The 18,830-nt window shown below is 39.0% G+C and overlaps 1 protein-coding gene across 8 annotated transcripts in view; it reads right to left on the bottom strand.

The window, feature by feature from the left end:
* atm (ATM serine/threonine kinase) overlaps positions 1-18,830 on the bottom strand; it is a 191,765-nt gene that overhangs the window by 138,063 nt on the left and 34,872 nt on the right. For 6 of the 8 annotated variants that reach the window (XR_010018715.1, XR_010018716.1, XM_063054130.1 and 3 more), the window contains exons 10-18: positions 16,300-16,671; positions 14,926-15,123; positions 12,293-12,391; positions 10,814-11,036; positions 9,648-9,773; positions 5,871-5,996; positions 4,345-4,437; positions 2,872-3,040; positions 1,329-1,528 (exon numbers count right to left, since the gene is read on the bottom strand). Coding sequence is in view for 6 of the 8 variants with exons in the window: in XM_063054130.1 (XP_062910200.1) it covers positions 1,329-1,528; positions 2,872-3,040; positions 4,345-4,437; positions 5,871-5,996; positions 9,648-9,773; positions 10,814-11,036; positions 12,293-12,391; positions 14,926-15,123; positions 16,300-16,671 (1,606 nt within the window). In the remaining 2 variants the exon portion in view is untranslated. The remainder of the gene's footprint in view (positions 1-1,328; positions 1,529-2,871; positions 3,041-4,344; positions 4,438-5,870; positions 5,997-9,647; positions 9,774-10,813; positions 11,037-12,292; positions 12,392-14,925; positions 15,124-16,299; positions 16,672-18,830) is intronic. The other 2 variants (XM_063054132.1, XM_063054133.1) reach the window with 2 other exon arrangements.

Raw genomic sequence — 18,830 nt, 5'->3', positions numbered from 1 at the left:
GAGAAGGCAGGAGAATGGGGTTAAGAGGGACAATAAACTAGCCATGATTGAATGGTAGAGCAGACTCAATGGGCCGACTGACCTATTTCTGCCCCAATGTCTTATGGAAAGGAAGGGATGTTGTCAGTGTGATGCAATGGGCTGCAGAATGATAACCTGATCTTCTGCACAGCCCAGCATCCAATTTGCACTAATGTTAACAGATTCTGTAACAGCCTGTGTTAGCCCTATTCCACACAACTAGAGTATGGTCTTCCAAAAAAACGACTGGACGATAACAACATTGGGATTCAAAATTTTGTTATGCTAAAACACTGAAGCTGGTGGAGGAGGATCATATGCCCTCAATAAATGCAGGCATCAAAATTCATGTGCTTATTGGAGCATGAGAGGAAGAAACAACAGGTTCAAATAAATTCTTCTCCTTATCAGTAAAAACGTCCCGATCTGTAAAAAATATGCTTAACAAAAATTCCAAAGGTTAGAAAAAACAGTAATTTGCAAGCGCATCCTGAATCTTTGGGCACATCAATCATTTTTTGACCAGTAACAAATTAAATCACTGCTGCTAATACTTATTTAATGTTGTTGTAAATAAAGTATTTGACTTTTCTAATTTCAGGGTAAGTCCAGATTATTAGACACAATTTATACCCACCTATGCATACTTCCTTATCGTTGAACACTTCCCCATGGTGGAAAACACAAAGCAAACAGAAAAATAATGGAATTCATTGATAACAAAATGAAACCAAAGTGTGATTGTATTACAGGAGCCTGAGGAATGTTATTTGAAGGGCATTGATTTTGTACTAAGTTAGTTTAACAGAATGAGTGTTCAATATTTACACTGTGCATCACTGAAGATAACTAAAATTTGGCCATCAAAAGGATAGAAATAAACTCCCACTGACCAATGCCACACAATGATATCAAACGGAGCACTTGCTTCAGTCTCCCTTCACATCACGGGGTGAATGGTACTGTTTTTTGTGACTAGAGCAAAATCTGTTCAATCTTTCAACATTTCAGATTATGGTGATTGTTGGCACAATGCTGGTTTCTGTTGCTATAGGTTATATAGGATTTAAATTTTTTTAAATTTGTGTCCAATCATAGAAAATTCCTGTGAGTGGTTAGGGTTTGATCCAAATTCCCAATAAGACAACATTTTCCATAGTAAGCAGTAATTTGTAAACTTCGTCCTATTTTTAAAAATAATATGGAAGCAGAGTCGCACTTATGGGTTAAAATGTCTCAAGAGACTGAGCAAAAAATGCATCTCTACATGAGAAGTACAAAACCAAATATTATATTTCTTCACCCACCATATGCAAGTAGGGAGGTTTCGAAATGTTATCGTCGACGTCCTGAATTAATGATAATAGTTTTCTTCTAATGTCACTAGACCTAAATGAAAGTGTATGTATCTGTCCTGCTGCTGTGCAACAGCAGAGGAATTGGAGAATGTCGAGGAGGAGAAAATCATGCTTTGTCAAATTATCTTCACACAAAATGCTCTTTGCTCCTGAAAGAGAATTGAAATTTAATGATGAAAGTGCAACATAATGGCTCTACTTCAATTTTTTAAAGAACTGGCAAAGAAGTAAAATTAATGCATCACATACATTAATGTATCAAAATAACTCCATCTCAAACTAGTCATTTTCAAACTCAAGTAGTTTTTTTTCCCTTAATACATTTGTTCTTAGTTATTTTAGAACTGTAGTATCAAAAGCTCCCCATATCTTGTTTCTTTATCAAGTGTATTTACTGAGCTTCAGCCTTCTGGATTAGACAAATTCTTGTGGCAAGAAGTTCCACAGATACTCTCCTTTCACCACCCCAAATTGCCTTACTACTTCTCGGTCTATAAAGAAGACCAGTATAATGAGGAAAGCATAATTTATTAGGCAAATACTACCATTACAAATTACCAGATCATTCATAATTGTATACAACTAACTTCAGTTTCTTCTCGGTGCCTGGAATGCACTGTCAGAGGAGGTGGCAGAAGCAGGTATGAGAGCAACATTTAAGAGGCATTTACACAGACACATAAACAGGCAAGAAATAGAGGGATAGCAACTGTGTGCAAGCAGCTGGGACTAGTTTAATTTGACATCATGGTCAGCACAGACTTGGTTGGCTGAAGGACCATATTTCTCAGTGGGAAGCAGAGCAGTAAAGCTTGGATAGAGACCTTTAGGCCACGATGTTCTGCTGAGCTAATTAAGCTAATGAAGCATAATAAACGAATCCCTTCTTCCTGCACGTGGCCCATATTCCTCCGTTCTCTGCAATGAAGAGCCCTTTAAACACCTCTATCACACCTGCCTTCACCACCACTCTTGGCAGCTCATTCCAGGCACCCATCACTCAGTGTAAAAGTCATGCCTTACACCTCTTCTTTGAACTTTCCCCCGTCACTTTCAATGCATGCCTTCCACTATCAGATATTCATCCCTGGGAACAAGATGCTGGTTATCTATACCTCTCATAGTTTTATTAACTTCTCCCCTCAGCCGTTGCTGCTGCACAGAAAACAACCTAATTACCTAACCTTAACTACCTTGCCCCATAAAACATGCTGTCGAATGCAGGCTCCTTCGTGGTAGACTTCCTCTGCACCCTTTCCAAAGCTTCCACATACTTCCTTTAAGGGAAACGTGTTTTATGTTTTTACGTACTCAAGCTTTCTCTTATTAATCCAGGAATGCTGAAAGCAACTAAATACCTCTGGTCAAGATTAAATAAATAAGCACAATCTTGCAACTTCATGGTCTGTTCAGTTCTGATATATTGACTTAAAATGAGCCACTGGAGAGCTAACTGACTGTTATTTAATTTCTAATCCAGCAAATAACATACCTGCTCCAACAGTTGAGTCATTGTTTTCAGTATAATCACCTCCCTCAGGCGTTTGGTTAATACTGACATCAAAGAGGTCTCCTGATCCATGTCCCTCTACTTCCATGAAATCATCCTGAAAATCATCCTTTGCTTCACAAGCATCACTTGATTTTCCAGTGGGAGTTGCCTATAGTGAATACATCATTGTTTACACTGAAAGCTAAGGGTTAACAATAAGTAGATGTAAGTAGTTAGCAATAAGTACCATCTTTAATAGCTTTTACTGCAAACTATTAGTAGTGGCAAACTTCTTGAGAAGAAGTGGAATTGGTAAGAACGGATGCTCTTTCCTCAGGATTATTTTATTTAAATTAATACCATGACACAGTAGACATGACTCCTTTATTTTTATGGTTGCACATAAAACAGAAAGACTATGCACAACTAGATGTTTTTAAGTCACTGCCCACTACAGTGTAACCTACAAAAGCTGTGAAAAATTAAGCTGAAATTAGTTTTTTCCAACCCTAGGATAAGGTGAGCCATACTGGAGGAAAACATGGTCCATGCGGTTATCAGGGACAACTGCAGAAGCAACGCCTTTGTGTTGAAGCATCTTTATATGCAACATAAACTAATCTTTTCTTTCTTCAGTTGGTGATAAACCTGTTAAGTCATTCCACTGTTTACATTTTTGTTAAAGATCTCCTTATTAAATTGCTATTTTACCAGCTAATATTAGAAATTACCAGAAGTAGCCATGTAATTCCTCAGTAATAAATGGAAGAGGAGAAATGAACTCATCCTTGGTTATGTCTTTCCTCAGCCAGCATAAGTCCAGAAGTTGGTTCCCAGCTTCATTTTGTTAGATTATTATGTGTCTCTCTACATAAGTAGAAGCTTTAGACAATGAAGAGAATTCTAACGCTTTGCTTCAAATCTACTTGAAGTCCCTCACCTAACTGATCACGTGATATAAGATTTCAACTTCTGTCAAAATATAACTATAGATACAATGGGCTAAATGGGAAATTGTGACTGATTTCTTTATTATATGTTAGATGGAATTTGAAAAGGGAAATATGTTCATGAAAGAATACGAAAGGTATGAAATTTATCTGACACTAATGATATGCACAATGCTGTTTACAAAAACAGATGAGGGGTCTCAGCCCAAAATATTGATTGCTCGTTCCTCTCCATCGATGCTGCCTGAGTAGCTGAGTTCATCCCAGCACTGGGTGTGTGTCTTTCTGCTGTATTTACCTAAAATCCTGGGTCCAGATGAAAGGTCTTGGCCCAGAGTGTCATCTATTTATGCTGCCTGACCTACTGAGTTCCTCCCAGCATTTTGTGAGTTTTTTTCTGAATTTCCAGCATCTGTAGAACCTTTTGTGTTTACATTTACAAAATTGAATTTTTCTTATACAAACAGCGAGGCTCTCAAAAGATTTGTCTTTCACCCTCAAGAACTTTCAGTTAATTTCTTACCAGTTGTTTGCAAACTTGCACAAGGTCATTCATAAATCTTGCTGGGAATAATTGAAGGAAGAGAACAGATGAGCTCTTTCTTGGCCAGTGCTGCTAAAATGATGAAAGAAACAGTTCACTTCAGAAAGAAAGAATTTTTATAGCCCACTTTGGAAACATTTTAGATGGACAGTAACATTAAGATCACTTCCAAAGACAGAATGCACGTTAAAAATAAAAACATGACCAAAAGGTCAAAAGCTTTAAGTTTCTCAGGGTCAATATCACAAATGACCTGAACCTGGTCCAACCAAGCAGAGTCCACTGCCAAGAAGGCCCAACTGCGCCTTTACTTCCTGAGAAAACTAAAGAAATTTGGCCTGTCCCCTAAAACCCTCACTAATTTTTATAGATGCACCGTAGAAAGCATTCTTCTAGGGTGCATCACAACCTGGCATGGAAGTTGTCCTGTCCAAGACCGAAAAAAGCTGCAGAAGATCGTGAACACAGCCCAGCACATCACATAAACCAATCTTCCATCTTTGGATTCACTTTACACCGCACGCTGTCGGGATTATCAAGGACACGACCCACCCAGCCAACACACTTTTCGTCCCTCTTCCCTCCGGGAGAAGGTTCAGGAGCTTGAAGACTCGTACGGCCAGATTTGGGAACAGCTTCTTTCCAACTGTGATAAGACTGCTGAACGGATCCTGACCCGGATCTGGGCCGTACCCTCCAAATATCCTGACCTGCCTCTCGGTTTTTTTGCACTACCTTACTTCCCACTTTTCTATTTGCTGTTTATGATTTATAATTTAAATTTTTAATATTTACTATCGATTTGTAATCCAGGGAGCGGGAAGCACAGAATCAAATATCGCTGTGATGATTGTACATTCTAGTATCAATTGTTTGGCGACAATAAAGTAAAGTAAATTAGATAAGATGCTAACATTCACATGAAAATTTTCAGCTTTAAAATGCCTAAAATGATCATTGTAAATCGAAACGCCAGGAATAAATGAAACAGTGCATAACAATGAAAGAGAGAAGTAGCATTAATAGAGCACCTCAATGCGCATTTCAGACATACCCCAAATCCTTCACCAAAGATTAATTTGCTTAGAATGGAATGACTCTCATATATTAAGCAAAACCGACTGTCACAAGATCGCATTGACAGCAACAGAACCAATTGATCAGTAAACTTATTTTTAACTGAGGAAAGAACAGTAGCAAGAATTCCAAGAGTATCTTGCTCTTTTCTTAGTAATGAAATGTAATCTTTTATATCAAACTGAAACATACGTACACACATACAGAACTTAACAACTTTTCACAAGAGATGGCACTAATTTGTTCACTTGAATCTTAAGGTGAGACTTCAGCCTGGGACTTCTGAGTCATTGATTGTGCACATGCAACCTTAACTAGCGAAGTATAATTAGCCCTTTATTAGCCTATATATGGCTGTGATCTTTTAAGGAGGCTGAATATATTAGCATAATACATTTGTGGACAAACAACTGAGCAGAGTAGAATACCTTAACGTGAGAGTGTAGACATTTTGTGCATACATTAACCAGCATTTTCACAGAGCTGAGCTTTATCTCTTCATTAAGATCATTTCTGGTGGTAGGAATGTGTTCACCAGCATCCAGCATTAAGGACTAAAAAAGAGAGCAAAATGTTATCTCAATTTATACCACAAATTGCATATGTAAACAAAAATTTCTCATTGAAAATATATGCTGGGATTGAATTTCCTGAACTCTGTTGCACCAGCTGTAAATCTTATGTGCACTATGCTTAGCCAGGCTTTCCTGCACTAACAATCGTGCCCACACTAGCATAGACTAGTTTTTGTCCAGCCCAGGCATTCCTGCCAGAACCTGCACCAAAAAAGTAAAGGATTTGGCTGGATTCCTAGTTACCAAACCCGAATCCTTCTGGCTGTTACAAAACAGCAATCAGAAATACCCAGCATAATCCTTGAATATTTTCAAAGAATTCATGTCATGATATACACATACATGTGTATGTGTCTCTTAGATATACATTTCTTCAATTGTTATAAAAACAGACTGGAGGTGGAGCAGACTTGATACACACTGTCAAGCTATGTTAGGAAGTCACATTAAGAGGAGTACATTTTGCAGGCCAGATGTCTTTTTGACTGCTGATTCTGTTATTACCAATCACCAAGCTGATCAGTACCATTAGAAACATAGAAAACCTACAGCACTATACAGGCCCTGCCACCTACAAAATAGTGCCGAACATTTCCATACCTTAGAAATTACCTAGGCTTACCCATAGCCCTCTATTTTTCTGAGCTCCATGTACCTGTCCAGGAGTCTCTTAAAAGACCCTATCATATCCAGCTCCACCATCGCCGCCGGCAGCCCATTCCATGCACTCAGTCCTCTCTGCGTAAAAAAACTTACCCCTGACATCTCCTCTGTACCGACTTCCAAGCACCTTAAGACTGTGCCCTCTTGTGCTAGCCATTTCAGCCCTGGTAAAAAGCCTCTGACTATCTACACGATCAATACAACTCATCATCTTATACACCTCTATCAGGTCACCTCTCATCCTCCGTCGCTCCAAGAAAATAGGCCGAGTTCACTCACCCTACTCTCATAAGGCATGCTCCCCAATCCAGGCAACATCCTTGTAAATCTCCTCTGCGCCCTTCTTATGGTTTCCACATCCTTCCTATAGAGAGGCGACCAGAACTGAGCACAGTACTCCAAGTGGGGTCTGACCAGGGTCCTATACAGCTGCAACATTACCTCTCGGTTCCTAAACTCAATCCCATGATTGATGAAGGCCGATACAGTGTATGCTTTTTTAACCACAGAGTCAACCTGTGCAGCAGCTTTGAGCATCCTATGGACTCGGACCCCAAGATCCCTCTGATCCTCCACAGTGCCAGGAGCCTTACCATTAATACTATATTCTGTCATCATACTTGACCTTCCAAAATGAACCACCTCACACTTATCTGGGTTGAACTCCATCTGCCACTTCTCAGCCCAGTTTTGCATCCTATCAATGTCCCACTGTAACCTCTGACAGCCCTCCACACTATCCACAACACCTCCAACCTTTGTGTCATTAGCAAATTTACTAATCCATCCCTCCACTTCCCCATCCAGGTCATTTATAAAAATCACGAAGAGGAGGGGTCCTAGAATAGATCCCTGAGGCACACCACTGGTGACCGACCTCCATGCAGAATATGACCCATTGACAACCACTCTTTACCTTCTGTGGACAAACTAGTTCTGGATCCACAAAGCAATGTCCCCTTGGATCCACATGCCGCCTTACTTTCTCAGTAAGCCTTGCATGGGGTACCTTGTCAAATGCCTTGCTGAAATCCATATACACTACATCTACTGTTCTACCTTCATAAATGTGTTTAGTCAGATCCTCAAAAAATTCAATCAGGCTCCTAAGACATGACCTGCTTTTCACAAAGCTATGCTGGCTATTCCTAATCATATTATGCCTCTCCAAATGTTCATAAATCCTGCCTCTCAGCATCTTCTCCATCAACTTACCAACCACTAAAGTAAGACTCACTAGTCTATAATTTTCTGGGCCATCTCTACTCCCTTTCTTGAACAATGGAAAACAACATCTGCGACCCTCCAATCCTCCGGAACCTCTCCCATCCCCATTGATGATGCAAAGATTATCGCCAGAGGCTCAGCAATCTCTTTCCTCACCTCCCACAGAAGCCTGGGGTACATCTCGTCCGGTCCTGGTGACTTATCCAACTTGATGCTTTCCAAAAGCTCCAGCACATCCTCTTTCTTAATATCTACATGCTCAAGATTTTCAGTCCGCTGTAAGTCATCCCTACAATCGTCAAGATCCTTTTCCGTAGTGAATACTGAAGCAAAGTATTCATTAAGTACCTCTGCTATCTCCTCCGATTCCATACACACTTTTCCACTGTCATACTTGATTGGTCCTATTCTCTCACGTCTTAACATCTTGCTCATCACATACATGTAGAATGCCTTGGGGTTTTCCTTAATCCTGTCTGTCAAGGCCTTCTCATGGCCCCTTCTGGCTCTCCTAATTTCTTCCTTAAGCTCCTTCCTGCTAGCCTTATAATCTTCTAGATCTCTATAATTACCTAGTTTTTTGAACCTTTCATAAGCTCTTCTTTTCCTCTTGACTAAGTTTACAACAGCCTTTGTACACCACGGTTCCTGTAACCTACCATCCTTTTCCTGTCTCACTGGAACATACCTATGCAGAACTCCACGCAAATATCTCCTGAACATTTGCCACATTTCTTCCGTACATTTCCCTGAGAACATCTGTTCCCAATTTATGCTTCCAAGTTCTTACCTGACAGCCTCATATTTCCCCCTACTGCAGTTAAATGCTTTCCTAACTTGTCTGTTCCTATCCCTCTCCAATGCTATGGTAAGGGAGATAGAATTGTGATCATTATCTCCAAAATGCTCTCTCACTGAGAGATCTGACACCTGATCAGGTTCATTGTGCTTCCAATCAAAATGCATAGACACAAGCAAAATAAGCTGATGAATGTGTGGACCATCAGTTATGCACAATGTGAACAACATACGTTGGTTTAAGTATATTAATAAGGAATAAACAATGTAGTCCTACACTAGTTGACCATCCTTAATCAGCTTCAACCAAATTAACAACTTACTGTAGCATAACTTCCATATCATTCCATTTTCCAGCTCATTCTTGAGTTACTAAGCTTTAATTCAACTGAAGTAATTGTGAGAAAAAAAGTAGTAGCAATAACTTAAGGTAGGCAACATAAATGAAACATGCTGAACTTTGTGAGAAATATCTCCATGGCTATATTTTCATCTCCAAAATCAATAAAAATGGGAAATAAAAAATGATTTACTATTGTTTTTTAAAAATATATTTACAAGGGATAATAGGGTTGGCAAATAAAATTTCAGATGTCTAACCTTGCTCATCAGTGAGCATTCCACTATTTAGTCTCAATGGGATCCTGAATGTTTATACTGTTAGTGTACAAGAGCAAACCACTTCATACACCAGCTAATCTTTAGCAGTATATAAGCACCAACTCAAATCCAAATTCTAGAACTATGAGTATTAATGTCAGTGTACCACAGTCAGCCACATAGCTTATTCTGATAATTTAATACATTTTTCTTACAGAAGGTCTAACAATGGAAAGCTGATCATAAACATTCCCCACTATTATTTACGGGAGAGTCTGAATTTTAGACACCAGATTTAAGTAACTGGCTCTTTAGCGTGCCACTTAGCATCTAATTATGTACCTTTGCCTTCTGAAATAGGACCGATGCACATGCATTATCCTCACCGGTAACACCAATATCACAATAACATCGGAGCACTCCAATAATAATGTCTGCACAGCGAACTTTGCATTCTGGTGGAAGCACCTGAAAATTGTAAACAGAGTATTGGTATTGTCAGTTGCATGCAGCCTTTTACTGCAGACTAAAGTAAAAAACACTCTGCACACACTTGAAGAGAATTACTACTTGGAATGTATATGCAATAAGAAAACATTGTCTAGATTTATTTTTAATACTCAACAGGGTCCCTTCACTGTTGCCACAATTCACCCTCAAGCAGCTATTTAAAAATCCTTTTAAACACTTCATTCTAAGTGTAATAATAGTATTTTGTAGTTTTCCTACACAGCAATAATTTAGTTGTGGTTTACATAATAACTTTCTAAATAAAGTTTTATACTAGAGTTTATTCTGTAATAAAACTGTATCTGGTATATATCTTTTTTTATCAGAAGTAGGTGTTTTATATTTGTTAATCTCTGCTGTAAAATGAACACATTCTGTGTTGCTTGGAAGTAAATGCCTATATTAAGTCGCTGAGACCACACAACGTTTGCATTGTTTACCAAATCAGAAGGAAAAATAAATTATTTGACACTTCATTTGGATGGGAAACAACTACACTCCCCAATACATAACAAAAGGACATGTATTCTTGGTCAGTGGTAGTATTTGCATGTTTGCATCAAATGGTTGAGGGAACATGTCCAACTCCAAGGAACTGGAGAAGTTGGCATGGCACAGTGAGAAGTATACTTTTTATGCAGAGATCTTAATTTGAAGCTCTGCCTGTTTTCTCAAAGAGGAGGAAAAGATCCAATAAGACTATCTGAAGAATAGACAATACCTTCATCATCATTTAACTGTCAATCAATATCACCCCCAACAGATTATCTGCTGGTTTATCTCAATTTTAACGTAGATAAAAGGCAATACACAAAATTTTTTGACAATTTTTTCCAGTTATAATGGCGTTTCAAAAACTATTTCACTGACTGAAAGTTCTGAGACTACCGAAAAAATATAGATACAAGCTCATTATTTACTTATCATAGAGCCTCTTTGCAATTTCTTGTGACAGAATACAACCCCTATACTATTTGCACATCATTGCATTCACTTACCCGAGTAGAATGCAAACATTCCACCAATGCCAACAAATATTCTTCCAGTTTTTCTCTCAAAGGTCGCTTGCAACTTATTTTTGATGCCACAGACTCTTTTTCCCTAATCCAAACCATAGTACTACTGTAAGTTGGAATTTCATCAAATGTTGTTTGCAGGAAAAGGCTTTCTGTTTCTGAGAAGACTGTGCTATCTTCCTTTAGAGATTCTTCAGCTGGTGCACTTAAAAGAGCATATAATATTAATGCTGATTATTAAATGTGTAACAATTATACCAAAATTGTTAAAACATGTTTAAAACATGCTGGTACAACTGTGTGAGCCAGCACAGCTTTCTTTCAAAGAACAGAAAACGCTTGTGTCTTCCTTCTTGTATCATTATTTTAGTCATTCATAAACTTGCATTGATGTTTAGTGATTTAAAACAAGAATTCTAATTCCTGGATTCGAGTTCTTTTTCTATAAAGAGTTTTATTTGTGCATGAGAAGCCAGAGTTCCCCAAATTCTTTCCCCTTCTGCCATAAAAATGCTCTGTTACACTGTGATAATGCCAATCTCTGGTATTCCATCAATGTAGTCATTACATATGTGCCTTAAGGCTCAATAGTGAACAAGGAGAATCATAGCTTAGCCAGAAACTCTTCTTACGTGATTGCTTCACATAATACATTTGCTGGAAATCAGACAGGATGGATGTGACAGGGTCTACTGGTCCATTATTTAACAAAATGACAACAACTCAGTAGAAGTAATAGTGGATAAAAACAGTTCGGAGTCATACGAGTTCAGCATTTACTGCTAATGTTTAAAAAGTGTAGGACATACTGGTGAGTAGCCCTCTTGAAAGGTTAACGGACTGGATGTATCAATTTCATCCGATGTTCTACAGAAGATTGTTTTCTTCATAAAAAGTAAGAAAGAGCATCTCAAGATAACTTGTGCTATCATTATACATTAAAACCCTTTTGTTCTGATAAACCATGAGATGCTTAGAAAATCAAGGGGTTAAGCAGCATCAATGGAAGAAAATGGACAGCCAATGTGTCAAGATCCTTCAGTTTCTGCAGCATCTCCTGTGCAGCTCCAGATTCCAGCATCTGTAGTCTTTGTTTCTGTGCAAGTTCAATTCTATTATTAATTACAGTATCAAATTTACAATTCTGATTTTCTATTCGCAGCTGCAGGAGGAATTAAATTCTATCTAACCATTTTTTTCAAATTTCTCCATCTCCCGTAGTCTTATGGTATAATGTAACTATGGCAAGGGATTTTGTGAAATCAAGAGTAACTTGTAGCATGAAACAACTTTACAATCAATTTTGTTAATATGGATTCAAGAAACTTGCACTTCTATGGAAAATGCCCACAATGCTTCAAATTGTTCTGAACTCCAGAAGTAATTTGGAACATGAGATTTAAGGAAATCCTGGTGGTAAATTATGCCCATTAAATTGATATTCATTGATCAAATAAATACCTCTTTGTAGAAGTCAACTGGAAGAAGTCCATTCCTGATTTGCAGTCCTTCAGTGTCAAAACAACCAAAATTTGAGAGATAAGTTGATTTGGAAAATCTCTATTTAAAAAAAAATGCACAACAAACTCAATACTTAGCATCAATAAGCAAAAAAAAACTAACAACCTAAATTATTTTATTAACTCATCAGTTAGAGTGAAACAGAAAAATAAATTCCCAACTGCAAGTCAGTAATGCCAGGGTGATATTTTCTGATCTCCAAAGTGATAAAAATTACACAGGTTTCCCCCGCCATCCGAAGGTAGAGCATTCCTATGAAACGGTTCGTAAGCCGAAATGTCGTAAAGCGAAGAAGCAATTACCATTTATTTATATGGGAAAATTTTGTGAGTGTTCGCAGACCCAAAAATAACCTACCAAATCATGCCAAATAACACATAAAACCTAAAATAACAGTAACATATAGTAACAGCAGGAATGATATGATAAATACACAGCCTATATAAAGTAGAAATCCTTTTCCACAATCATTACTGAACTGTTCTCTGGAGTGAAAATTTCACGCAAGCGCTGTCGGCAGAAAATCTCACTCCAAGCGCTGTTGGCAAAAACACGCGCGAGTGCTCTCCAGTAACCTTTAAGCTATGAAGCTGCCAAATCATACCAAATAACACATAAAAATACACAGCCGATATAAAGTAGAAATAATGTATGTACAGTGTAGTATCACCTACCGGAATCGGGACAGCGCCGAGCAGACTGATGTTAGTGCGTTAGACTGAGTCGTTGGAGTTTGGGTGGTGCCGTGGCCCCCCACCCTCCAGGCTGCTGAGCGATACATTGCCGCGAAGAACGCAGGGGTCCAACGGTAGCCAGGAGGCACACAGCACATCTTTAAGAAAAAAGCCGAAACAAACATGCTAATTAATTAGGTGCTGCCCGTAATTGTCGGCCTAGATCAGTGCTGATTTCCGATTGCGTCGTCTCTGATCTGGCCGACAATTACGTGTCGGCGGCACCTAATTCATTAGCATGTCTATTTCGGCTTTTGTCTTAAAGATGTGCTATGTGCCTCCCGGCTACCTTTGCATTTTCCGCGAATTGGTATCTGTCCGTGGCCTGGGGGTTGGGGTGGCGGGACACTGGGGTGTCATCTTATCATCTGTTTCCATTAGAGCAGGCAGCTCATCTTCTCCTATGACTGCCCGCCTCAATGTCGAAGGTCGAGGTTCGTCGTCTGCTGTGGCTGATGTGGAAGGCTTGCTTGATTGCTGAGCCTCGCTTATTTTTCTATCACACAGTTCTTTAATAAGGACTCAAACCATCCTGCAAATATCCCCTAAACCAACGTATCATTTCAAAATTAAAGTCGTACTTTATCATTACTCATTCGGTTTCGATTGTTATCCTTTTTTCTTCCAATTGCATCAGCTCTTCATCTGTCAGTTCTTGGTGATGGGATGCCAAAACCTCTTCAACATCATCTTCGTCAACTTCCACAAGCCAAACTCACGTTGTCCTTACTTCGTTCACCACGATCAAAACGCTTAATTATGTCTAGTTTTACTGTAAGTGTAACACCCTTACAAGCTCTTTCAGGCCTTTCCGATACCATAGAACTCATCTTGCAAACAGCTGCTCACAGGCTCATGTTTAAGCAATGCCGGCGAGAATACGGGGGAGAGCGGCTGCTCGGGGCGCGCTGCCTTTTATCGCGCGCTGAATTTTTTTTTCGTAACAGTGAAAACACCTTCTGAAAGCAAAAACAGGGTACTAATGTAGGTCTTTCATAACAGTGAGGTTTCGTAAAGCGAACGTTCGAAAAGCGGGGGACACCTGTAATTAAAAGGCTTCCAAAGGGCAATTAGGAATGGACAATTAAATGTTGGCTCAGTGTGCAAAGCCCACATCACTTGACAGAATGAAAGAAAAACTTTTGCAGCCAATGAAGGAGTGTAAGAATCATTTCATCTGATTAGTGTTCAAATGATATTATTAAGGAACATATTCTATCCTTTACCCTTGATCATTTAAGTACTACTGCATCAAACTAGTACAGTAGATGAAATTCATTCCATTCCTAGCAAATAGTCATTAAAACACTCGAAAATGTCTAGAGAGCATTCCAACTGGCTGCATGACTGTCTAGTATGGGGGTGGTGGGGCTACTGCACAGGATTGAAGCAAGTTGTACAGGGTTGTAAACTTAGTCAGCTCCATCATGAGCATTAGACTCCGTAGTATCCAAGACATCTTCAAGGAGCAATGCCTCAAAACAGTAGTGTTCATTATTAAGGAACCCCCCAAGTCATGCCCTGTTCTTATTGCTACCATCAGGAAAGAGGTTATAGAAGTGTGAAGGCACATACTCAATGATTCAGGAACGATTCTTCTCATCTGCCGTCTGATTTCTGAATGGACATTGAACTCATGAACACTATCTCACTACTTGTTTATTTCTGTGTTTGCACTGCTTATTTAACTATATATACACACACATACACAGACAATCCTATGTTGTTTTGTTCTACTTTCACTGCTTAAACTAAGGCTGTAAAATCCAGTACCTAGTTATTATTGAATAATTAATTTAAAAAACCCGCAGCTCTAACTTCCAAATCAAGCACACTAACCTGCAGACAACAGATGGAATCTCTGCATTTTCTTCAGCATTTTCCTCTGCTTGATATGCCAATAACCACTGCATTACTGCTTCTCTAAGACTCAGCGGCCTATCACTCACGGACATTGGATAATTTTCAACAATACCATCAATTCGTTCTGGTAATGTGCATCTTGCCAATGCTTGAGAAAGGCACTTAACCGCAGAGCTAGAGAGGAAATAAAAACTGTTTATAAGAGTCCCGTGCCTGGGCCACGAGAAAAATATCCCTATATTACTCTTCCAACCATCTACTTAATCAGCATTAATCATATTAATTTGTCCAAATACAAGAAACAAGGAAAAGATATCAACTGAAACTATGGCAATTATTATACAGTTAACCACAAATAATCTGATTATACATAATGATTTATTTTCTTTCACTTTATTTCCAAGCAATTACTCTGATTGCACAAGTAAATAAAAATAACAAGTCGCTATCTGAAAGTAAAATTAAATAACTGCATATCTTTGTAAGGAATCCTTTCAATAGTTTTTCAATGTTTTTCTCTTACATGAGTTTTAAACTAATGATATTGCTAGTCTTTGTTCATGTACAAACAGAAAACAAGCTATCCATTGGGCGAGTTTCAACTCCTTTTAATTTGTTTGGGTGAAGTTCCTTTATCTTATGTTGAATATTTCACCATTCAGAGTCCCAACCCACATAAAAGTGACACAGCTTAACTCCCAACAGACATCAGGCCATATTAACCCATCAATTCACTCCACCCTTCCTCAGTGAACCTTCTCCTGGTTCACCTTCCACCTCTTCTGTTCATAGCTGAAAGTTATTTTACAGAAGATTTCACGTATTTAAAGTCAGTTGACATGATTGACGAACTCTTTTCAGATTGCCTAAAACACTGTCAATTACAATTTGGTGTTGGAAATTGGACCAAAAGCATTCAAATAAAATGTATCAATGAAAATAAACATGGACAAGAAATGTTTGCCATGATGGTCCGCTAATCTATTGCTACGAGTCTTCGGAAGAGATGAAAGAATAAACTAATTTTTCCTTGGAGATGTTTATGTTAACACTTGCTGCTTTCTTGGCAGTAACGCCAACCCAGCTGAGGCGAGTGATTAAATACAAGACTAAACTGATACACATAATTCGCTTCTAGGCAATGTAATTTATTGAGGCAGAACTGCTACATTCTAACGTTTAGATTGATTAATAGCTTGGAAATGCAATGCCCATCTGTTCTCATAACAGGAGAAAGGAAAAAACTGAAATATTAAAATTGTCAGAGAACTAAAAACAATACAAGAAATTCAACAAAGAAAGATGAAGTAAATGATTACTACCCTGAAACTTCACTGATATTTAACTTACCTGGATGGTTTGCATGTGGATCCTGAAAAGATTTTCCAAAAGTCAATGTCTGGATTGGTTAGGTTCCCTTCAAGAATTGCCTCCAGCAGCTGGAAGCTTTCAGCCTCAGTCTGATGTGAGCTGATGCTCCTAAGTGAGATGGCCCAGATTTTGGCCCAGAGTTTCTGTAGGTCTAATTTCTGTGCAGTATTAAGTGCTGATTTCAATCTCTGGCAGACAGCAACCTCACGGAGGCAACAAAGAACATAAGGAATTCTCTCTCTACGTCTTTGTTGAGAAAGGATCTGATGCAAAGTGGTCAAAAGAGGAACAAGCTCACAGTTGGGCAAGCTTGATGGATATTTTGCAACTAGAACAGTGGTGATCTGTAACCTAAGGAAAAACATGGAGAAGTTCGCAGTCATTCATAGTACTCTTAATATTCTTTAGAACAGGAATTCCTAAATAACTCTTATTATGTGCTGCCTGCTTCTAATGTTGAAGTTGCACATGCTTTACCACCAATAGTAATTATATTCAACAACCTAATTTTTAAAAATTAAAATTGTAACATAAACTTACAAGAAGAGTGTATTTTTTAAACTTTATTTGCATTACAAGATTTATTCTATTTAAGATAAACACTAACAAGCCCTAATTATTGGTCCTTATCCTGCTTCTCCAATAGTTTATAAAGATTCTGAAGAGACTTGGTATGTCACCAAAGACTTGCAAATTTCTACAAATTTACTATGGAGAGCATTCTAATTGGTTGCATCACCATCTAGTATGGAGGGGCCTCTACAAAGGATTAGGAAAAGCTGCAGAAAGTTGCACCCCAGCATCGAGAACATATTCAAAAGGCGACATCCGTCCCATCACCCAGGACATGCCCTCTTCTCATCGTTACTGTCGAGGAGGAGGTACTAAAATCTGAAGACACCCACTCACTGTCTTAGAAACAGCTTTTTCCCATCCATCAGATTCCTGAATGGACAATGAACACTACCTTTTTTTTTGCTCTCTTTTTGTACTACTTAATTAATCTTACTTTAATATATATTTCATATTGTAATTTATTGTTTTAAACATGATTTAGCATTGCAATGTATTGCCGCGCAAAGCAACAACTTTCATGACATATGCCAGTGATATTAAACCTGATTCTGATTCATAATCAAACGATCAGGGGGCAGTCAAGCTACTGTAGACACCTGCTCACAGGTGAGGCCCAGCATTCCAGGGGTTACCATACACGACAAAAACTGCACAGAAGCCAGATATACTTTGGGGAAACACGGAAGCATCCTGTTTGCCCTGCCACCACAAGCCAAAAGCTAATGAAAGGGAGCAAGAAGCAGGGCTATAATGTTCATATTGCTTTGGGGTTGAGATAACATGCTGCTTTACTTACTGCAACTATTTGCTTTAATTATCCAATGCCACGTATTGCACATTAAATATACCAGAACATTAGTCAAGTCAAGTCAAGTCACTATTTATTGTCATTTCGACCATAACTGCTGGTACAGCACACAGTAAAAATGAGACAGCATTTTTCAGGACCATGGTGCTGCATGAAACAATACAAAAACTACACTGAACTACATAAAACAACACAAAAACTACACTAGACTAGAAACCTACCCAGGACTGCATAAAGTGCACAAAACAGTGCAGGCATTACAATAAATAATAAACAAGACAATAGGCATAGTAGAGAGCAGTAGGTTGGTGTCAGTCCAGGCTCTGGGTATTGAGGAGTCTGATGGCTTGGGGGAAGAAACTGTTACATAGTCAGGTCGTGAGAGCCCGAATACTTCGGTGCCTTTTGCCAGATGGCAGGAGGAAGAAGAGTTTGTATGAGGGGTGTGTGGGGTCCTTCATAATGCTGTTTGCTTTATGGATGCAGCGTGTGGTGTAAGTGTCTGTAATGGCGGGAAGAGAGACCCCGATGATCTTCTCAGCTGACCTCACTATCCACTGCAGGGTCTTGCGATCTGAGATGGTGCAATTTCCCAACCAGGCTGTGATGCAGCTGCTCAGGATGCTCTCAGTACAACCTCTGTAGAATGTGGTGAGGATGGGGCGGGGGGGTGGGAGATGGACTTTTTTCAGCCTTCGCAGAAAGTAGGGACGCTGCTGGGCTTTTTTTGCTATGGAGCTGGTGTTGAGGGACCAGGTGAGATTCTCCGCCAGGTGAACACCAAGAAATTTGCCTCACTATAGGAAGGATGTGGAAGCACTGGAAAGGGTACAGAGGAGATTTACCAGGATGCTGCCTGGTTTAGAAAGTATGGAATATGATCAGAGATTAAGGGAACTAGGGCTTTACTCTTCGGAGAGAAGGAGGATGAGAGGAGACATGACAGAGGTATGCAAGATATTAAGAGGAATAGATAGAGTGGATAGCCAGCGCCTCTTCCCCAGGGCACCACTGCTCAATACAAGGGGACATGGCTTTAAGGTAAGGGGTGGGAAGTTCAAGGGGGATATTAGAGGAAGGTTTTTAACTCAGAGAGTGGTTGGTGCGTGGAATACACTGCCTGTGT

This window comes from Mobula hypostoma, chromosome 7 (assembly GCF_963921235.1).
Source record: "Mobula hypostoma chromosome 7, sMobHyp1.1, whole genome shotgun sequence".
Lineage (NCBI taxonomy): Eukaryota > Metazoa > Chordata > Chondrichthyes > Myliobatiformes > Myliobatidae > Mobula > Mobula hypostoma.
Note: the sequence above shows the minus strand (reverse complement) of the source record. Positions and strands in the feature narration are given on the sequence as shown.